Source organism: Theropithecus gelada, chromosome 9 (assembly GCF_003255815.1).
Source record: "Theropithecus gelada isolate Dixy chromosome 9, Tgel_1.0, whole genome shotgun sequence".
Classification (NCBI taxonomy): domain Eukaryota; kingdom Metazoa; phylum Chordata; class Mammalia; order Primates; family Cercopithecidae; genus Theropithecus; species Theropithecus gelada.
Window position 1 is genome coordinate 43953660 of NC_037677.1, and position 21326 is coordinate 43974985.

At 37.5% G+C, this 21326-nt stretch overlaps 1 protein-coding gene across 10 annotated transcripts in view; it reads left to right on the forward strand.

Moving 5' to 3' along the window:
• PARG (poly(ADP-ribose) glycohydrolase) overlaps window positions 1-21326 on the forward strand; it is a 142541-nt gene that overhangs the window by 64196 nt on the left and 57019 nt on the right. For all 10 annotated transcript variants that reach the window (XR_003121261.1, XR_003121263.1, XR_003121262.1 and 7 more), the window contains 2 exons: window positions 8396-8488; window positions 14176-14333. Coding sequence is in view for 7 of the 10 variants with exons in the window: in XM_025397876.1 (XP_025253661.1) it covers window positions 8396-8488; window positions 14176-14333 (251 nt within the window). In the remaining 3 variants the exon portion in view is untranslated. The remainder of the gene's footprint in view (window positions 1-8395; window positions 8489-14175; window positions 14334-21326) is intronic.

Sequence of the window (21326 nt, forward strand, 5' to 3'; positions counted from 1 at the left end):
CCCCTAAAAAAAAAAAAAAAAAAAAAAAAAAAAAACTCATAAGGACGGAAGGACAAGTATTTGGAAAATAGGCAAGCTAAAGACAGGGATGCCAGGCACAGTGGCTCATGCCTGTTATCCCAGCACTTTGGGAGGCCAGAGCAGATTGATCGCTGGAGTCCAGGAGTTCAAGACCAGCCGGGGCAACATAGGGAGACCTTGTCTCTACAAAAAAAAAAAAAAACTTTAATTAGCTGGACATGGTGGCACATGCCTCAGGTCCCAGCTACGTGGGAGGCTGAGGTGGAAGGATCACTTGAAGGCCAGGTGTGGTGGCTTACACCTATAATCTCAGCACTTTGGGAGGCTGAGGCAGATGCATTGCTTGAGCCCGTGAGTTCAATACCAGCCTGGGCAGCAATGGTCTCTATTAAAAATCCAAAAATTAGGCATGGTGGCACACACCTGTAGTCCCAGCTACTCGGGAGGCTGAGGATGGGAGGATTGATGCCCAGGAGGTCAAGACTGCAGGGAGATGTGATTGCATCACTACACTCCAGCTTTGGCAACACAGTGAGACCCTGTCTCAGATAAATAAATAGAAATAAATAAATTTTAAAAGACAGGGAGAAAATTTGCAAAATGTTTATCTGACAAGGGACATATATCCCGAATATATAAAGAACTACAATTGAAAAATTAAAAAGACAACCAACCTCATTAGAGAATGAGCAAGAATTTAAAAGGCATTTCCCAAAGGAAGGTATACAAATTTCCAATAAGCACATTAAAAAATGCTTGATATTGTTTGTCACTGGAGAAATGCCAGTTATAACTAGAATAAGATATTAGCCTGCAGGCGCTAGAAAGGCTGAAATTTAAAAGACCAAATGTAGGTAGCGATATGGAGCAGTTGGAACTCTCTTGCTTTGTTGTTGGGAGTTTAAAATGTACTACAGTGTTGGAAAAAGGTCTGGCTGTTTTTTAGAAAACTGAACATATACTTACCCTATTACCCATTAATTTCATTCCTTTCTATACCTACCTATGAGATACGAAAATATATACACACAAAAAGATTTATAGAATAATATATACACACAAAAAGATTTGTAGAAGAATGTTTATAGCGGCTTTACTTACAATAGCCAAAACCTGGAAACAGCCCAGGTATCTATCAACAAGAGGATGAATAAACAAATTGTGTTGTATTCATACCATAAAATAATTTTTGTATTTTTAGTAAAGATGGGGTTTCACCGTCTTGCCCAGGCTGATCTTGAACTCCTGGCCTCAAGTGATCCACTTGCCTCAGCCTCCCAAAGTGCTGGGATGACAGGCAAGAGCCTGTAATACTGAAGGTGGGTGATGGATATAGGGAGGTTCGTTACCCTATTTTATTTTTGTATATGTCTGAAATGGTCCTTTAAAAAAAATTTCCTGGCCAGGCATGGTGGCTCACACCTGTAATCCCAGCACTCTGGGAGGCTGAGGTGGGTGGATCACCTATGTTTCTGATATTAACATAATCAATATTTATACCTATGTTTCTTTTTCAGAGCTCTCACATAGGTGCATTTATCAGTTGAAATTATGTTGCTCAAACAATTTAGTATTTTTTCTCACCAAATATGACAAAAGGGCATTTTTTTACATCGCTAAAGGCAAAATGTTTTTTAAAATGTCATGTATTTTCAATGAAGAAAATTAATGTAAATAAAAGAAAAGAAATATTACCCATAAACCCACTGCCAAGATATCCTCTTCTCAGATATAAACAGATGCATATTTCCTCCCCAAACTTCTTCTGAGAACTTAGGTGTGTGTGCATATAAACACACAGTTTTGTGTTATATCAATTTTTAAAATATTATATTTTTCTACAACTTGTTTTTGCCTTAAGAGAAAGCCTAAAAAGTCTTTCCATATTATACAATGATAAATGCTACACAGTATTCCAAAGTAGAGAAAAATTTTTGTAATTATTCCCCGTTGAGAATCTCATATGTATATATATGTATATATATATGTATATATATGTATATATATGTATATATATATGTGTATATATATGTATATATATATGTGTATATATATACGTATATATATATATGTGTATATATATACGTGTATATATATATGTGTGTATATATATATATATATTATGAGGACCACGGGATTACGAGGATATTTCCTCTTTGCTATTTAGGTTTTGGAGTGGTGTACTTCTTATTGAAAAATTGTCTATTAATTAAAATTTCATGTTCTAGACTTTTCATATAGATTTTGATTTTTTTTATTAAAGAGGATTGTTAGTAACTTTTCACAATTTTATTGGGATCTAACTAGGTTTAGACCAATAGAGAAAACTGAGCAGCTTGTGGTATTTCTTATATTCATTGATTTGTGATTGATTACTTTTTTTTTTTCCCCGAGACAAAGTCTCACTCTGTTACCCAGACTAGAGTGCAGTGGCGTGATCTCGGCTCATTGCAACCTCTGCTCCCCAGGTTCAGGCAATTCTCCTGCCTCAGCCTCCCAAGTAACTGGGACCACAGGCATGTACCACCACGCCTGGCTAGAAAAATTTTTTGTATTTTTAGTAAAGATAGGCTTTCACTGTGTTAGCCAGGATGGTCTCCATCTCCTGATCTTGTGCTCTGCCTGCCTCGGCCTCCCAAAATGCTGAGATTATAGGCATGAGCCACCATACCCGGCCTGATTACTTTTTTAAAGCTGTTTGCTCTGAACTGTTTGAAAAAGATCTATGGAAATATTTTCTTTTATTGAAATGACACTGGTCTTCTCATTTTATGAGCTACAGATTTCACTTATTAATTCAAAGTTCAGTAGTCAATATTTAATATTTTCCATAGGTCAGGTATGGTACTTAGTCATGTGTAAATATGTCTTTCATAAATATTAGAGCATTTTTCACAGATGTATGTAGTTAATCAGATATTCAAAGAAAGAAGAAATAAGTAAACATCTCTTTTCTATTTGTATGTTTGTAGATATTTAAATAATTTATAATGTTTTGGTATTTGGCAGATTTAGTTCCTTTATTTTAGTAGCTTGTTTCTATTTGTGGAGAGAAGGAAAAAAATAGCCTCTCCACAGTCACTATGATGTGGTTGCAGTTATTACTGCCCTCCTAGGTTAGGGCTGACGTTTTGGGGGTCACAGGGAGAGGATAGGGCTTTGTGCCATGAGATTCACAATGTCAGTGACCACGTCTGTTACTGTTTACTCTTCTGTCATCTTCTGGCACAATTCCTGACACATAATAGTTCCTCAGGTATTTGTTTATCAGCCAGTCGAATGAACAGATCTATAAGGAGGGGAGATAGGCAAAATAGCAGTATAATTTTGAAATTCATTGTATCAATTCTGACTGAAATATATATATTATGTATATACAGCCAATTTCTGAGACTAGAATAAAAAGTTGCTACACACACCGGCACACGCACAGATCAAAACACTCGCTGTATATAATTATCTGTGCAGACTATCCAGTAGAGGGCAGGGTTTTACTTGTGGGAGAATTTAATACAGCTTTCTTTTTTACCATCATGTAAATGCTTACCTCCCTTATAATCATCATTATCATCATAATAAGTAATATATGTTTATTTTTCTTTAATTGTTATAGACTATTTGACTGTTACTTTTAGAATATGGCTGTTGCTTTTCTTGAAGTTAAGAAGTGATGTACATCTTAAATAACTTTTCCCTACTTGCATCCCAGTTTGCATTATACAGGTTATAAGGTCATGGTGATATTTTAGATTATGCATTCCATCTCAAACAGTAGTTGAGCCGCTTATGTTCTTAAATGACATTTTTTAGGTTCCCTTTTTGTGTTTCCAAAGCAGCATTAGGTCTGGAGTGTTGACAGTTGTGAAGAAGTACAGTGCAATAATGCTTCATCAGATAAATAAGCGATATTGTAAAGTTTGTCAGCAGAGCACCGCAGCAGCCACTCGTGTCAGTTTTAAAAGACAAAGATGGGTACCCAAAGGAGACATGTCAGCCTGTTAAGACACTTAAGGTTTAATATCTTTAGGTTTAACATGGTTGACTAGTCACTTCTCTCTGTCCTTCCCACTAATTACAGTGAAAAACAAGGGACCTTGTGTGTAAAACAAACATAAGACTCTGAAAGGTAGAAGGCCACTGACCAGCAGGGACTATGGTACTGTCATGGCACCAAAGTGGTATCAGTAAAGACCTGGTGGGGAGCTTGAACTCTCACCCCAACCCAGCACTATCAAGGTACCTCTCTCACTTTCCACTTTGGGTACTAAAGGCTGACTGGGGAACATGAATTTTTACCCTCAATTGCTAGTAATGAAGTAGCTATCCCATTCCCCTGCTGGCACAGTATCACAGAAGGCCTGCTCTGGCTGAAGATTTAAATAAGATCCAAAGATTTATAATACCCCAAATATCCAAATTTCAATAAAAGTCACTCATAACCAGAAAAGAATCAGGAAAATCTCAACTGAAATGAAAAATGAACCTCAATAGACACCAACCCCAAGAGAATACAGATGTGAATTGTCTGACAATGATTTTAAAGTAGCCCTCACAAGAAGGCTGAGCTATTAAAAACATACTTGAAACAAATGAAAAAATACAAAGTCCCAGCAAAGGAAAAAAAAAAAAACTATCAAGAGAAACCAAATGGAAATTTTAGAACTGAAAAATGTAATAACTGATTTTTTAAAATGGAATAGACAGGTTTAATGGAGAATGGGGATGGTAGAGGAAAGAATCAATGAACTTGGAAGAAATTAAGAGAAATTACTCATTCTGAACAGCAGTGAGAAAATGGATGAAAAACAAAACCCAGAGTTTAGCTATAACATTTGTGTCATCATATGAACAGAAAGAGAGGGGAAAGAGGGTGGGACTGAAACAATATTCAAAGAAATAATGGCTGAAAACTTCCAAAATTTGAGAAAAGTCATAAATCTACAGATTCAAGAAGCTGACCGAACCTTAAGTAGGATAAACCCAAAGAAATTCATACCAAGACATACTATAATCACATTTCTTAAAACCAAAGGCAAAGAAAAAATCTTGAAAGCAGCAAGAGAAATGACACAATGCCTACACAGAAAAACAGTTTGAATGACAGTAGATCTCTTATCAGCAAACATGGAGACCAGAAAAAAGTGGCACAAAATTTTGAGGACTAAGGAAATAATTGTCATCCCAGAATTCTATATCCAATTAAGATATTCTTCAGAAAGGAAGAGGAAACCACGATGCTCTCAGGTGAAGGAAAAGAGAACTTATCATCAGCGGACCTACCGTGAAATAATGTCTAAAGAAATTTCCTGAAACAGAAAAGAAATTATACAAGAAAGGAATTATGGAACATCAGGAAAGAAGAAAGAACAACAAAGAGTAAAAATATAGTAAATATAATAGACTTTTAAAAAAACTTTTTTGAATGTTGTAAATTATGTTTGACTTTTCACTGTTTTCAAATATTGTAAAACAGTCTAGTGTAGTTATCAATGTATGTAGAGAAAATATTGAAGATATTTACATTATAAATGGAGAAGGGTAAAGGAAGGTAAAGTCTACACTTCACTGGAACTGGTGAAATATTGACACCAGTAAATGTTGATAAGCTGTATGTAATGCAGTTCTTCAGCAGCTACTTTAGAAAAACATCTATTCAAAGAGATGCAGTCAGAAACATTTTAGATAAACAAAAATGGAATTTTAAACTATGTTCAAGTAACCCATAAAAGAGGAGGGGAAAAGAAAACAGATAAAATAAATAAAATGAAATAACAGATTTAAGTTTCAACATATCAAAGACTACATTAAACATAAATGACCTAAATTCATCTGTTGAAAGACAGATTTGCAGAGTGAATTTTAAAAATGACATACTGTGCTGTGTACAGGAAGTAATTTCAGACAACAGTATAGGTAGGTCGAGAGTAAAGGTAACTTTATTTATAATAGTACAAAACTGAAAACAACCAAAGTGCCTCTCAGTAGATGAAACTGCTAAACAAACTGTTATATTCATACCATGGAATTCTACTTAATAATGAGGAGGAGTGAACTATTGATACTTGCAATAACTTGAATGGCTTTTAAGGGCGTTAAGCCGTGTAAAAAAAAATCAACTTCAAAGGACTCGTACGTTTCCATTTAGGTAACATGGCAAAATTTTTGAGCTGGAAAACAAACTAATAGGTGTTAGGAATAGTGAGAGGAAGGAAGCTGAGTGTGACTATAAATGGGTAGCATGAGATCTTTATTGTAGTGAAATGGTTCTGCATCTTAGTTTTGGTGGTGATTACACACATGTACGTGTGATAAAATGGCATAGAATGATACACATTGTACTGGTATTCCTGGTTTTTAGTATGTTATAGTAATGTAAAATGTAACCATTGAGAGAAACTGGGTGAGAGGTAATATTTTTGTAACATCCTGTGAAACCATAATTATTTCAGAATAAATAGTTTTAAAAAGCAAAAAGGCCTGTATTCCTAGCTGCTCAGGATGCTGAGGCAGGAAGACATTTTTTGAGTCCAGGAGTTCAAGGTTACAGTGAGCTATAGTCATTCCACAGCACTCCAGCCTGGGCAGACCCTGTTTCTATTAAAAAAAAAAAAAAAAAAGATAAATTATAAACGGGAAGAGTTTGAATATTTTAAACAAATCCATTAATGTATTTGTATTTTATACATTTTCAGGTGTAGAGAAGCCAGTATCTTTAGTGTATACCTCTAAAATAGTAGAATGTCATCTATGAATGTATAATTTTTTTAAAATTTAGTTTTCTTATTTTTAACAGAGTTAAGGAGGCAGATTATAAAGAGGCAGTCATTTGACTACTTACTCTAAACTCTTTTTAAAACAAGTCCCCCTTTAGAAGATTAGGATTTAGCTCTTATTCTCACTTTCTCCACCTCTATAAATGCAAACCTCATTTCTACCTCCCCATTTGCTCACTATAGTTTTCAAATTCATTTCAATTACATCAGTAGTCTGTTTTTTCAGTTGGATAGTATAAACACTAGTCATACATGGGCTGTGATTGCTTTTCCTCTCTTGCAAAACTTTTTGTTTTCTCCAGAATTAATAATTGTCTTTTGTTTACTTAATTTTCTATATGCTTATGATTAATTGAATTTCAAATTCTCTGAATTACAAATATCCTTCTGTTCATTCTGAATATGTTTACTCATCTTAATTTTAAAAGAGAAGTAAACATAGTTTGGGTTTTAGAGTTTTGGTATAACGAAAATTCTTAGTGTTAGAATTTACTGGCAAAATCAGGGCAAATAATCTTTGTTACTTTTTCTGTTTATACACATACCCTGTCCAGCTGCAGCTAAACAAATGGTTTTACCTTTATTTCTGCTTAGTTCCTGATTTTTGTCAAAAGTCTGTTTCTTCATCGATTCCAAACATTGGTCACATAGGGAAGTAGGAAGAGCTGTGGCATAAAGACCAGAACACTTAGGTTCTTGTTCTGATTTAGTTTTAATTGACCTCAATGTAGGATGATCAGGTAACCTCCTTGGCCTCAGTTTTCTCTCCAGTAGTGACAAGATCAGACTAGATTATAACTGAGGCCTCTTGTAGTTAAAATGTGATTTCAAGTAGATAAAGTATTTACTTCAGTCCAGACTATATATGTAGTATCTCTAAATTAAGAATGTTATCATTTCCAGTACTTTTAAAGAAATACCCTGATGTTTAGAAAGAAATTAGATTAAAAGGTGTTAAAGTGATGGGAAATTTTATAAAAGACAAAAATGGACCATGCATGGCATCTTTATTGTGCTTCAAATTATGATATGGGAATGGTGGTTTTCACTTTCCGAGGGTGTCTAGAAAAGAGAAATTCTAAGACCATCAGAAACCTCATTGTTTGTTACCAGTAGATTAGATTTGACCCACAGAGGATGCTCTGAAGTAATTAATGTGGCTTTTATGGAGATTTCTTCAATTATAGACCGTTGAAGCTAGATGGGTCCTTGGGGGCTTCTAAGAGAGTCCTTCGTGGTCTAGCAGTTTCTAGTTGATATAACCAAGGGCAGAATGTACTGTTTTCCATTTGCAAGTGTTTTTACTTTATTGTCAATGCTGTATGAGGGATATTTGATATTTGGGATACTTAAAGTTTTTTCAGAGGGCATTAAGGTGAATTGCCTTAATGCCAAATATACATTTGGAAATAAATTTGTAAATTTATTTGTATACACCTGTTGATGTATTTTTACATGTGTTTGGTGATGCTGATAAGTGTGCCACTTTATGGGGTTCCATGAAAAGCAGATATGTGATTTAATTTCATGACAAACATATTCATCGGTTATTATATTTACTGGTTATTATTATTCACATAACTTATTTTATTGGTTTTCAGGTACTTGAAGAAGCAGAAGCTCAACATTTATATCAGTCCATTTTGCCTGATATGGTGAAAATTGCACTCTGTCTGCCAAATATTTGCACCCAGGTTAGTGGATGTAGCTTCCTCAGTAGCTTCGCTGAGACCGACAATTGAATTTCCCTTAAACTCGAATGGCCAAGGTCACAGATAGAGAGAGAGAGAGAGAGAAGAGAAGAGAAGGGAAACAGTTTTTGCCAAAGAGTATGGTAATTTTGCTGTATTAAGGAAAAGATTAGAGGGTAGAGAGTACTACAAAAGGACATTAAAAATGCAGCATTCCATTCCTCAGCTTCTGTTTACACTGTTGAAGCTTGTTTACTATGACTTTTTTCTCTCTTTGTTCAAATAACCTCTAACTTTAAAAAGCACTCATTATTTCAAAACATACTAATGGATTTGGAATAGCGTATTTTCAAAATGGCTTAATACTACCCACTCCTTCCTCACCCTCCCCCAAAGTAATGTATTCTCTAACAAATGAGTTAATGATACTTTCTTAACTTTTTTTTTTTTGAGACAGAGCCTTGCTCTGTCACCCAGGCTGGAGTGCAGTGGCAAAATCTTGGCTCACTGCATCCTCCATCTCCCAGATTCAACCAATTCTCCTGCCTCAGGCACCCAAGTAGCTGGGATTACAGGCATGTGCCACCACACCTGGCTAAGGTTCCTTTTTTTGGAGTGCAGTGGCACAAATCCCAGGTTACTGTAACCACTGCCTCCTGGATTCAAACAATTCTTGTGCCTCAACTTCCCAAGTAGCTGGGATTACAGGTGTGTGCCACCACACCTGGCTACTTTTTGTATTTTTAGTGGAGACGGTGTTTCACCATGTTTGCCAGGCTGGTCTTGAACTCCTGATCTCAGGTGATTCGTCTGTCTTGCCCTCCCAAAATGCTGGGATTACAGGTGTGAGCCACTGTGCCGGCCTTAACTTTTAAAAATAAAGAATCCTGTATTTTATTTTGTTTGGAGTACATTAATTTTATATTGCTACATAACAAATTATGTCAAAATTAATGGCTTAAAGCAATAAACATGTATTATGTCTCAGCTTCTGTTGACTTTGGGAGCAGATTAGCTGACTGAGTGGTTGTGGATCAGGGTTTCTCTTGTAGTTGCAGTGAGGATGTCAGCCAGGGCTTCAGTCATCTGAAGGCTTGCCTGGGGCTGAAGGACACACCTCTAAGTTGGCTTACTTACATAGCTGTTGGCAGAAGGCCCTGCTATTGGCCTCTCTATAGGCTGATTGATTGTCCCTATGATGTAATGGCTAACTTCCCCAGAGCAAGCAATCCAAGGGAGAGAGCAAGGAAGCTGCAGTGTCTTCTGTGACCCATTTTTCTCAAGGCACCTAGCATCACTTCTGCTGTTTTAGTGTTCATTAGAAGCTAGCTGATACCCAAGGGGAGGAGTATTAGACTCCACCTCTTTTTTTTTTTTTTTTTTTTTTTTTTTTGAGACCAAGTTTCACCCTTGTCCCCCAGGCTGGAATGCAGCGGCATGATCTCAGCTCACTGCAACCTCTGCCTCCTGGGTTCAAGTGATTTTCCTGCCTGTCACCTGAGTAGGTGGGACTACAGGCGTGTGCCACTACACTCGGCTAATTTTTTGTATTTTTAGCAGAGACGGAGTTTCACCATTTTGGCCAGGCTGGTCTCGAACTCCTGACCTCATGTGATCCTCCCACCTCTGCCTCCCATAGTGCTGAAATTACAGGCATGAGCCACCGTGCCCAAGACTCCACCTCTTAAAGAGAGGAGCATCAAATAATTTCTGAACGTATTTTCAAACCTCCACAGGGTTTGTTTTGTTCTTCATAATTTTATTCCTGTGTTTCTCACAGTGGTGCTTGAATTTGCCTTTGTCTTCTATTTCTAGGGCCAACGCCTCTTGCTGCATGGCTGCTAGCCAGGGTTCTGCTAGCATTTTACTCCGCAGGGGCCCTGTGGACATTTGGGTGGAACAATTTCTGAATGTGTATCATGGTCCCATCCATTGCAGTATGTCGTTAGGACACCCTAAACACCACAAATAGGGTCATTGGGGCAACCAGAAAACAACCCACACATGTCCAGATGCTTTCTTGGACTATGCCATCTTCAATTGAGACCCATGAAATGTTTTCCAGTGTGATGTTTTCAATTTTATGTAACTTTAATTTCACCTCAGTAATGCATTGTGTCTGAAATAAGTTTTACTATTGGGCAGGGGAAATATATTTTAAAACATATCTTCTGCTTGTTTCTGTTGGAAGTTATTTGCTTGATCATATTCCATGTTAGTTCTTTTTCCTTTCTTTCCTTACTTAGTAAAATCTCTCACTACCTCCTAGGTATGCCTGTCTGTTACTTCCCCTGTGAAGCCTTCCCTGCCTCCCAGACAAGGTTCCTCCCTCCTGAAGCACTCAAATCATTGTTTTATAATTGTTGTCATTATATATCTCTTACCACTGGATTATAGTCTCCTTAAAGAGAGATCCTCTTTGTGTCACTGGTTTGCATGGTGCTTAATTATATGCCTTTTGAATTCAATATGTAGTTCATAATCAATAGTAGATAGTAGGTAGCCTTTGGGAGTGGGCCATTTAATCCTCTTCTCTTCCCATCATGCATATGAGAGTTTCCATATTTCATTTAATGAGAAATTTTTATTCAAAAGCATCTAACTTTGTAAGCTATAACAAGCCCCTTGGAACCAAAATCAGACCCCTGGGTCCTCAGCTTTTTGTCCTGGCTTCTCCCAATGACTTTCTTCTCCATTAGCATATCAATGGGGAGAGCATCTTAATTCTGTGCTTTGCCCTCTATTGAAAAGTCAACCTCTGCTGTGAAAGTTAAGATTTTTATTTGAGATCAAAATACATCTTGTCGCAAGTTAAATTGTATATGTTGATATTTAATAATTTATCACATTGAAGTACTCTAGGCCAAATCTAAAAGGTAAATTTTAGATTTATCAAAAGAAAATTAAAGGAAACAAATTTGGTCAGGAACTTTTTGAAATATCTTGGTTCACAGTAACCAGCCTTTTATTTTGTTGAGCTGAGTGCTTGACAATAAGATTTACATCTCCTCATTTCTCCAAGTAATGAGTTTTTAGGCATTTCCCCTCACCAGGAGAGCAGAAATCATTAACTCTATTTAAAATTATACTATTTGTTTATCTGGGAGACAAGAAATGTTTGTGTTTGAAGTCCATTAAGCCTGAAATATTTACCATTAATTTTTAAAATCATTTTTCTGAATAATTTGGTAAATGGTAGTTAAAAACTCATTTCTTACTAAAACCAAGCAACACTTTGCTTGAAGCCATTGATGCACTGTCACCTTTTCTACACTCGTTGCTTGGTTGTGAATAAATGCACAGGATGGAAAATGGAGATCAATATGAGCTCTCTATTTTTCTCAGAAATGGTGATTGCTAAGACCTGAAGGGGACAGAATTTTGTATAACATAGTGAAAATAGATTCTTTGCCTTTTGCTTGTTTGTTTACCTTTGAATTTTTCCAAGAGAAATAGTTGAATTGCAAGTTTAATCTGTTCTTTTTTCTGGCAAACTCTTATTCTAGCAGTGATGTGTACTTCTGTACTTAGAAAAGCATTCATTATTCGGCACTGCGGTTTTGGTTTGTCTTGCCTGCCCTTTCCTCAGGTTCATTCTGGGTGTCGACTCCTGAGGTATGATCAGGACAGTTTGCTCTAGGCATGCCAGTTTGAGATGAGTGCAGATACCCGACACTCTCAGTTCTGTGTCTTACTGAAGGGGAGAAGGTAAATGCATCTCTAAATATTCTGTAGGAGCATTTTGAAACTTAACAGCTGAAGGATAAACTGGGAGTTGGTCTTTGATTTTATCATCATGTCTTTAAAACCATTTTAACATTTAAAATATGTTGACAAAAAGAGTCAAACTCTGTAAAATATTTGAAGAGATTTATTTTGAGCCAAATATGAGTAACCAGTGGCCTGTAACAGCCCCAGGAGATCCTGAGAACATGTGCCCAAGATGGTCAGGCTATAGCTTGGCTTTATATATTTTAGGGAGACATAAGACATCAATCAATACATATAAGGGGAGCTTACAGGTCTTAGGTGGATTCAAAGATTTTCTGATTTGCCATTGTTTGGAAGAGTTATTATCTAAAGACCTGGAATCAATAGAAAGGAATATCTGGGTTAAGATAAGGATTTGTTGAGACCAAGATTTCATCATGTGGATGAAACCTCCAGGTAGTAGGCTTCGGAGCTTTTATCAGACCTAAAAAGGTACCAAACCCTTTCTTAATTCTCACCTGGAAAGGAATAGGGATTCTCTACAGAGTGTAGATTTTCCCAACAGACAGCTTTGCAGGGCTATTTCAAAATATGTCAAAGAAATATATTTTGGGGTAAAATACTTCAATTATTTCAAGATCTGCTAACTGTCATGTGATGCTATACTCGAGTCAGGCTGGAATTGTGTCTTATTACTATAAAAAATCTGTTTCATCAGTTTTAAGGCCTCTGTTTTAATGTTAATGCTGGTCACTTGTGCTGAATACTAAAGTGAGGAGCATATAATGAGGCATGTCGGACCCACACTTCCTATCATGGTGTGGACTAGTGTTTCATATTAACTTTGGAATCCCCATGGCTGAGAGGAGGGGTTCATTCAGTCGGTTGGGGGACTTGGAATTTTATTTTTGGTTTACGAACTAAATGAAATCCACTGAACACAATACTCAGGTCGTGTGGATTATACTGACAATAAAAGGTAAGTGAATTTGGTGGTATAACTGGAAGACATTTTAGATATAAAAGATTTGAAGAAAAAGTGTCTTATATCTTCTTTGACTTGGAATGTTTGATTATGTAAGAAATGTCTATCTTTTTACAACTTATACATGTTCGTATGGTGGTTTTTACATGTTCTATTAATCACTTTAATGAAGTTAGATTTGATTCTTATAAAGAAATTGTCAGTATGAAGTGTAATTTGGAATAAGAGGGTAAAGCCTTCTTTGTTGAATTATCTTAGATCATTTTATTTAGAACTAAGAAAGTTTATTCTGGCCAATTTTTTTTTTTTTTTTTTTGAGACAGAGTCTCGCTCTGTCGCCCAGGCTGGAGTGCAGTGGCGCAATCTCGGCTCACTGCAAACTCCGTCTCCCAGGTTCACGCCATTCTCCTACCTCAACCTCGTGAGTAGCTGGGACTACAGGCGCCCACCACCATACCTGGCTAATTTTTTGTGTTTTTAGTAGAGATGGAGTTTCACTGTGTTAGCCAGGATGGTCTCGATCTCCTGACCTCATGATCTGTCCGCCTCGGCCTCCCAAAGTGCTGGGATTACCGGCGTGAGCCACCGCGCCTGGCCTGGGCAATGATTTTTAATATAAATAAGAACAAAATTTAGCTTAAGCAATGTTACATATTTTTGTTTCATCTTTTGTTTTAATTTTTCATTAAATGGGCAATGTGTTTTTATTTACTTGCTGAAGCAATCTTGTTTTTCACTAATAAGTAATGTTTTATATTTTCTTCACTACCATTATTATTGATTAGAAATCTGCAGTTTGTCAAGTAAGTACATTTTCTCAATCATCCCTGATAAACAGCCCTTGACTTTAACAATATTGCTGATTTAAGGATTCAAGAATGGCCTGAAATTATTTCTGCCTTAATTTAGCAAATGCAATTTGGTGGCTCTGCTTTCGAAATTGCTAAACTAATTATTGCTCTTCTCGTCTGTATTTTTTTCTTTCTTTTATCAGCCAATACCGCTCCTGAAACAGAAGATGAATCATTCCATCACAATGTCGCAGGAACAGATTGCCAGTCTTTTAGCTAATGCTTTCTTCTGCACATTTCCACGACGAAATGCTAAGATGAAATCGGAGTATTCTAGTTACCCAGACATTAACTTCAATCGGTATGTTTTCAGAAAACACCTCTTTAACAATGAAAAAGACAAAGGTGGAAGGAACTAATAATATTTTTTGAATGAATTCCATAGGCCAAGCATTTTATATGCCGTTGTCTTATTTAATTTTTACAGTACTTAAGTGACATTTTCACCATTTTGCAGGCAAGGTGATTAAAGTTCATTGAGGTTAAAAGAACTTGATTGGGATCCAGGAGCTAGTAAGTCACAGAACTGAGATTTTATTTCAGGCCTGTCTTGCTCCAGGGCCCATGATCTTTCTGTCCTCTCAGATGATTCCCCAGTTCCTGGACTCCACATGCCTCTTCAGTTTGATTATTCATGAGAACTTTTGTTGTGCTTATATTCCTTAATGCTGAAATACTGTGAAAGGTAGAGGAGAAATCCTCCTTTCTACAAAAGTCTTATAAAATGAGAGTATAAAGTCATGAGCTGTCTTATGAGACTTAAAAAATGCAATTGTTTTGATGAAAAATGAAAGGTGATTTTGACCATTTATAGACATGATTAATTTATCAGTGTGAAAAAGAAAAACAAAAGAATGTTCAAACTACTTGACTAAATTAATACAGTGTGAAGGTATTGATAAAGTTTTAGATTCCAGCCATTTTCCCAAGTAACTACTTTCTCTATCTTCTACACAAACAAAAATACTGTAAAGAATCTTCTTGGCAAACCAGTGTTTTTTCTTCCTTCGTACTCACTGCTCTCATATCCCCACCTCTGTTTCTTTCTTCACTTGAGAATTATCTTTATGGGACCCATGAATAGGTTATATGAGTTTTCTTCCCTGATTTCACTGTGAGACTTGAGAAATTGCTGTAATCTGTGCCCCTTTCCCAGCAGGCTGTGTGTAATGCCCTTCACTGCCCCTGGTCACCTAGAGCCTGCCTCTGAGGGTGGGGCAGTGTGCAGAGTAGGAGATAAAGTCATAGAGCAGACCCACAAACAAAACTCACTTTTGTTTGCCATACTGCTTTTGTCTCCAAAGTAGAATGATGCAGTAACACCACTTTTTTTTTTTTTTTTTTTTTTTTAAAAGACGGAGTCTCGCTCTGTCGTGCAGGCTGGAGTGCAGTGGCGTAGTCTTGGCCAACTGCAACCTCTACCTCCTGGGTTCAAGCAATTCTCCTTTCTCAGCCTCCCGAGTAGCTGGGATTACAGGTGTGTGCCACTACGCCCGGCTAATTTTGTATTTTTAGTAGAGATGGGGTTTTACCATGTTGGCCAGGCTTGTCCCAAACTCCTGACCCCAGGTGCCTCAATCTCCCAAAGTGCTGGGATTACAGACATGAACCACCTTGCTGGGTGTACCACTTATTTTAATTTGCCCTTTTAATACAGTTTCTTTAAAAACATTTTACTTTGAACTAATTTTAGACTTGCAGAAAAGTTATAAAAATAGTACGAAGGATTCCTGTATAAAGCTTAGCTGGCTTCACCTTGTGTTAACATCTTATGTAACCATAGTAAAATTAAATTAACATTGGTTTAATATTATTAACTGTAGATCTTATTTTATTTTTGAAAATTTTTTAGAGATAGTGTCTCACTCTATTGCCCAGGCTGGAGTACTGTGGCCTGTCATAGCTTACTGCAACCTTGAAATCCTGGGCTTAAGCAGTCTTTCTCAGCCTCCCACGTAGCTGGGACTACAGACATGCAGCATCATGCCCAGCTAATTTGTAAAAAGTTTTTGTAGAGATTGGGTCTGGCTGTTTTGCCCAGGCTGATCTCGAATTACTGGTCAAACAATCCTCCTGCCTCAGCCTCCCAAAGTGCTGGGTTATAGGTATGAGCCACCATGCCTGGCCGACTGTAAACCTTATTTTGATTCTACCAGTTTTTCTTTCTTTCTTTCTTTCTTTCTTTTTTTGTTTGTTTGAGACAGAGTCTTGCTCGGTCACCTAGGCTAGAGTGCAGTGGCGAGATCTCGGCTCACTGCCTTCCAGGTTCAAGTGACTCTGACACCTCAGCCTCCCTAGTAACTGGGATTACAGGAATATGCCACCATACCCGGCTAATTTTTTGTAATTTTAGTAGACATGGGGTTTCACCATGTTGGCCAGGCTGGTCTCGAACTCCTGACCTCTGGTGATCCGCCCCCCTCGGGCTCCCATTACAGATGTGAGCCACTGCACCGAGTCTGATTCTACCAGTTTTCCTAGTATACTTTTTCTGTTCCAGGATCCTACCCAGCATCCCAGTTACATTTAATTACCTTGTCTCCTCCAGCATGTTCCTTGTTTTTTCTCTTCTTTCATGATCTTGACAGTTTTGAAGAGTACTCATTCCGGTTATTTTGGAGAATATTCTCAATCTGGGTTTGGCTGATGTTTTTTCAGGATTGGAATGAGGTCATGCATTTTTGGCAGAATACCACAGAAATGATCCTGTGTCCTCAGTGCACCGTATCAATGGGATCATACTTCTTATTACTGGTGATCAGTTGGCTAAGGTAGTGTCTGCTGGCTTTTTCCACTGTAAAGTTACCATATATTTCCTTTTGTGATTAATACATATTTTCCAAGAGATAAAACACTATGCAAATGTTATTTTGCCTCACATTTATCCCTACTAATTTTAGCATCCATTGGTGCATCTTGTCTGCAATGATTATTACCATAGTGTTTGCCTATTGTGAATTTTCTGCTTTCTTCCTCTACATTTGCTAATTGAAATTCCATTGTAAGGAAGAGCTATCCCTTTTCCCCCATTTTTAAACTATCAGAATGGACTCATGGATATTTATTTCGTTGTGTGAGTTTAAATTGAATAGTATTATTTATTTTACTGCTTTAATTATTTTAGCTTTGGCTATTGTGGCTCCTTCAGGTTGACTCCTATGTTCTTTTGATAAGCCCCATCCTTTTTTTGAGCGTTAACTTTCTGGAATCATACATTGTTCCGAGTTCATCTTATATTTTCCATGCCTCAATCCTGGAATCAACCATTTTCTCAAGGATTCCTGGTTTCTTTTATTGTACAATGGTATTTAGAGACCAGTATCTGGGTGATAGGTGTGCTCATTGCTGGTAGAGTGTCATTGTTTCTAATGCAACTTACTTTATATGGGCAGCTTTTCTTACAACTCCACATGGCAGCAGAGAAATGAATTCACAATTCTCTCCAATATCAGAGTGTCAGCCCCAAAGGCCATATTTTTAGCCTTTTAAAATTGGAGAATGTTGTTACTCTCTTAAGATGAATTCTAGAATTCAGCTGGTTAGTTCCTAATATAAATTTTTAATTAAAAAATTTAAAAACTAGACATTTCAGTGCATTTATTCTGTGTTTGGCAGGTGAAAGTATAGCAGAGGACTTGAATATAAGCTGCTCTTAAACTGTCATAATTCTTGGGTTATATTTTTATGACCTTCAAACATTAAAATATTGATGATAATTTGTTATTATATATGATTATTCTCCACTATCAACACTAAGGAAGGGGCAGCAAAGAATGAAAAATAATGTTATCTAAGAAAATTTCTTTAAAATCCTAGTGTTAGCAAACAGTATAGTATTTATATATATATATATATATATAAAAAAATATGCTCCTTGGTTACATAAATATTAGTTGCAAGGGGCATGTTTTTAATCTATTTTTCAAGTTTGTACAGTAGCTAAGTTTTAGATACTGGTATTTAGTCAGTGTTTAGTTCAAATGTACATGAGCAACTGCAATATTCCCCACAGTATATTGAGTGCCTTGAGGTTACAGAGAAAGGAGAAGCCAGTTTCTGAGTTCTTACTGTTACATAGTATTATCTCATTTTCAAACCTCATGTCACAGATGCCCTTCTCTTTTCCACATGGCTTTTATTCCTCCTTCAATACTCAGTTCACGTATCAGTTTTTCTGGTGTCTCAGATTCTGCTAGGATAGGTTTGCTACTCTAGGTTCCTATGCTAACCTCTGTGTACCTCTGGAGAGGTGCACAGCACCATGACATTTTAGTAAAGAAAGATATAATTTAATAAAGGAAACTTTCCTTAAGGAAGTAACTTTTCTTGCTGTTGTTGTTTTGAGACTAGATCTCATTATGTTTCCCAGGCTGATCTCAAATTCCTGGGCTCAAGAGATCCTCCCACCTCAGTCTTCAAAGTAACTAGGACTACAGGTGCATGTCACCATGCCCAGTGCAACTTGAATTAAGTACAAAAGGGTGAATAAGAGTTTTGCCAAGGAGAAGGAGAGATGGTTGCATTCTAGGCAGGGGGAAGAGTACGTGCAAAGGCACTGTCGCAAGAAGGACCTGACATGCCCAGAGACTGAGAGAAGACAGTGTGGTTGCAGCACAGAGAGTGAGAAGGAACATGGAGATGGGAGAGGCTGCAGAAGTAGGTGGAGGCTAGACCATGCTGTGTCTCACTAGGCCATCTGAAAACAATGAGAAGTCATTGGAGGATTAGATATGGGGGTAGAGGGAGACTAGCACACGTGTTCAATTTTACATTTTCAAAAGTTTATTTTGGCTGTAATGTGGGAATCAAGCAGAGAGGGGCCAGAGTAACTGAGTTTACCCAATTGGAGAGGCTATTGCAATGCACCAGGATAGAGGGTGGTAGCTCGGATAGTGTAGGGGAGGGGACAGAGGTGTGGAGACATTTGAAGGGATAGCCAGAGTGATGGTGATAGACAGGGTTGGTTTATGGGTGGAGAGAGGCATCCAGGGTACTTCTTAGGTTTGTACAACCAGATGTGCACCCTTACTGTCTCCTACTTTTCCTACTGTACCACCTAGACTACTTCATAATTGCTTATTTAATCATTTCAGTGGGGCAGAGATCTTAACTGTCCTCTTCTTTGTTATTTTCACAAAATCTCATGCATTGTGGGCCTTCAATAAATGCTTGTTGAATGAATGAAAATAAATTTTACAGATGAGATATTTGAGAATTAAGTGACTTGTTTTGAGTAACGGAGCTGGTTAGTGGCAGAGTGCTAAGACTATAATTTAGACGCTTTGTTCTCAGTCTGTTGTCTTTTACTTTTCAGACTATATCTTAGTCTTAGGAATTATGAGATGTTTTATTTTTAAGCCACATATAATCAAACATAGCTTCTACCTCTGATTTTGTTAGTAATTGGGGTAGAATTGAGAGAAAACACAGAGCATTGGAATCTGCAATTGCAAGTATATAAAGAACCTGTTTCAGAGGCATGAGCCACCATGCCCAGCCCAGGTATTACTTTTATGTGCAGAAGAAAAAAGAGTTAGGGGAAGAACAAGTCAGTTGTCAGAAATCAAGCTGAACACAAAGTTAAAAAGAGTGGACAATCTTTGTAATTTGATTTTGAGGGTGGAATTTCATGGATTTTTTGAGGCTTTTCCAAAAAAGCTAGTGTGGATAGCTTCTTTCCAATTACACCTCCATAGACACATTGTCATTGTGTCTACTTCACCCTGTTTTACTTACTTAGCATATAGCATTTTATTTCTTATGGAAGAAATAGAATCCACAGAGTCCTGTGGGGAGGCCACAATGCTGACAGCTGTCTTTTCTCAACAGTAAAGACCCACCGGTGCTTGATGGCTGACAAGCAGAGGTCAAGATGTCTTGGGAAGGCTTGGCTTTGGTGACTTCCAATTTCCTGTCACCAATTACCAGAATTTACATATATATATAATGTACGTCTCATATATATAATATATATATATGAGATGGAGTCTTGCTCTGTCGCCCAGGCTGGAGTGCAGTGGTGCGATCTCGGCTCACTGCAAGCTCCGCCTCCCGGGTTTACACCATTCTCCTGCCTCAGCCCCCTGAGTAGCTGGGACTACAGGTGCCCGCCACCACACCCGGCTAATTTTTTGTATTTTTAGTAGAGACGGGATTTCACCGTGTTAGCCAGGATGGCCTCAATCTCCTGACCTTGTGATCAGCCCGCCTTGGCCTCCCAAAGTGCTGGGATTACAGGCATGAACCACTGCACTGGGCCAATTTTAATATATATTTTAATTTTAAAAGACCTTTGCTTTTCAGCCAAACTTCTGAGTGGGGAAGTCTGGGGCTTCTTGGCGATGGCAGATTTATCTTTTTCATTGTACATGGTCATTTATCCTGAAGACTGAGCTAGTTAGCGCTGAAAGCATGTTGGGATGGATGAGAATCAAGGTTGGACCATATTTTTAAATGAAGGGAATATTAATTAGAACAATGCAACTACTTTATATAAATGAATGTTGATTTTTTTTTTTTTTTTTTTGCCTGGGCACTATGTAATGCCTTATTTTAGCTCAAGTACCTTAGCTTACTCTGCATTATCTGAAATTCATTTACTTGTCACATTAACCATATGAATTAGATATTGATTAGGAATTGTTGTTACTCTCTTTTTTAAAATGAGATGGAAGTTTAGAGAGGGAGGTCACTTCACCAGGTTAACACAGTAACTAGTAGACTTGGGATTCAAACGCAGGATATAGTCTCCTTTGAGAATCTGTGTCCCTTAACCATTCTGCTACACAGTCTCCCTTTGAATGAACTGAATTAATCTTACCTCATGGCTAGTCAAAAATTAGAACTATTGGCCGGGCGCGGTAGCTCAAGCCTGTAATCCCAGCACTTTGGGAGGCTGAGAAGGGCGGATCACGAGGTTAGGAGATCGAGACCATCCTGGCTAACACGGTGAAACCCCGTCTCTACTAAAAAATACAAAAAACTAGCCGGGCGAGGTGGCGGGCGCCTGTAGTCCCAGCTACTCGGGAGGCTGAGGCAGGAGAATGGCGTGAACCCGGGAGGCGGAGCTTGCAGTGAGCTGAGATCCGGCCACTGCACTCCAGCCTGGGCGACAGAGTGAGACTCCATCTCAAAAAAAAAAAAAAAAAAAAGACCTATTTTTAGAAATAACTATTGATCTATTAAATGAATTAAAGCCATTTGTAAGTCCAGAGTGACCGTGACGAATTTAAGCTTGCAGCAGATAGCATTCTCACCAAATAAGACTTTAAGTAGTTCCATTGAAGATTTGAAG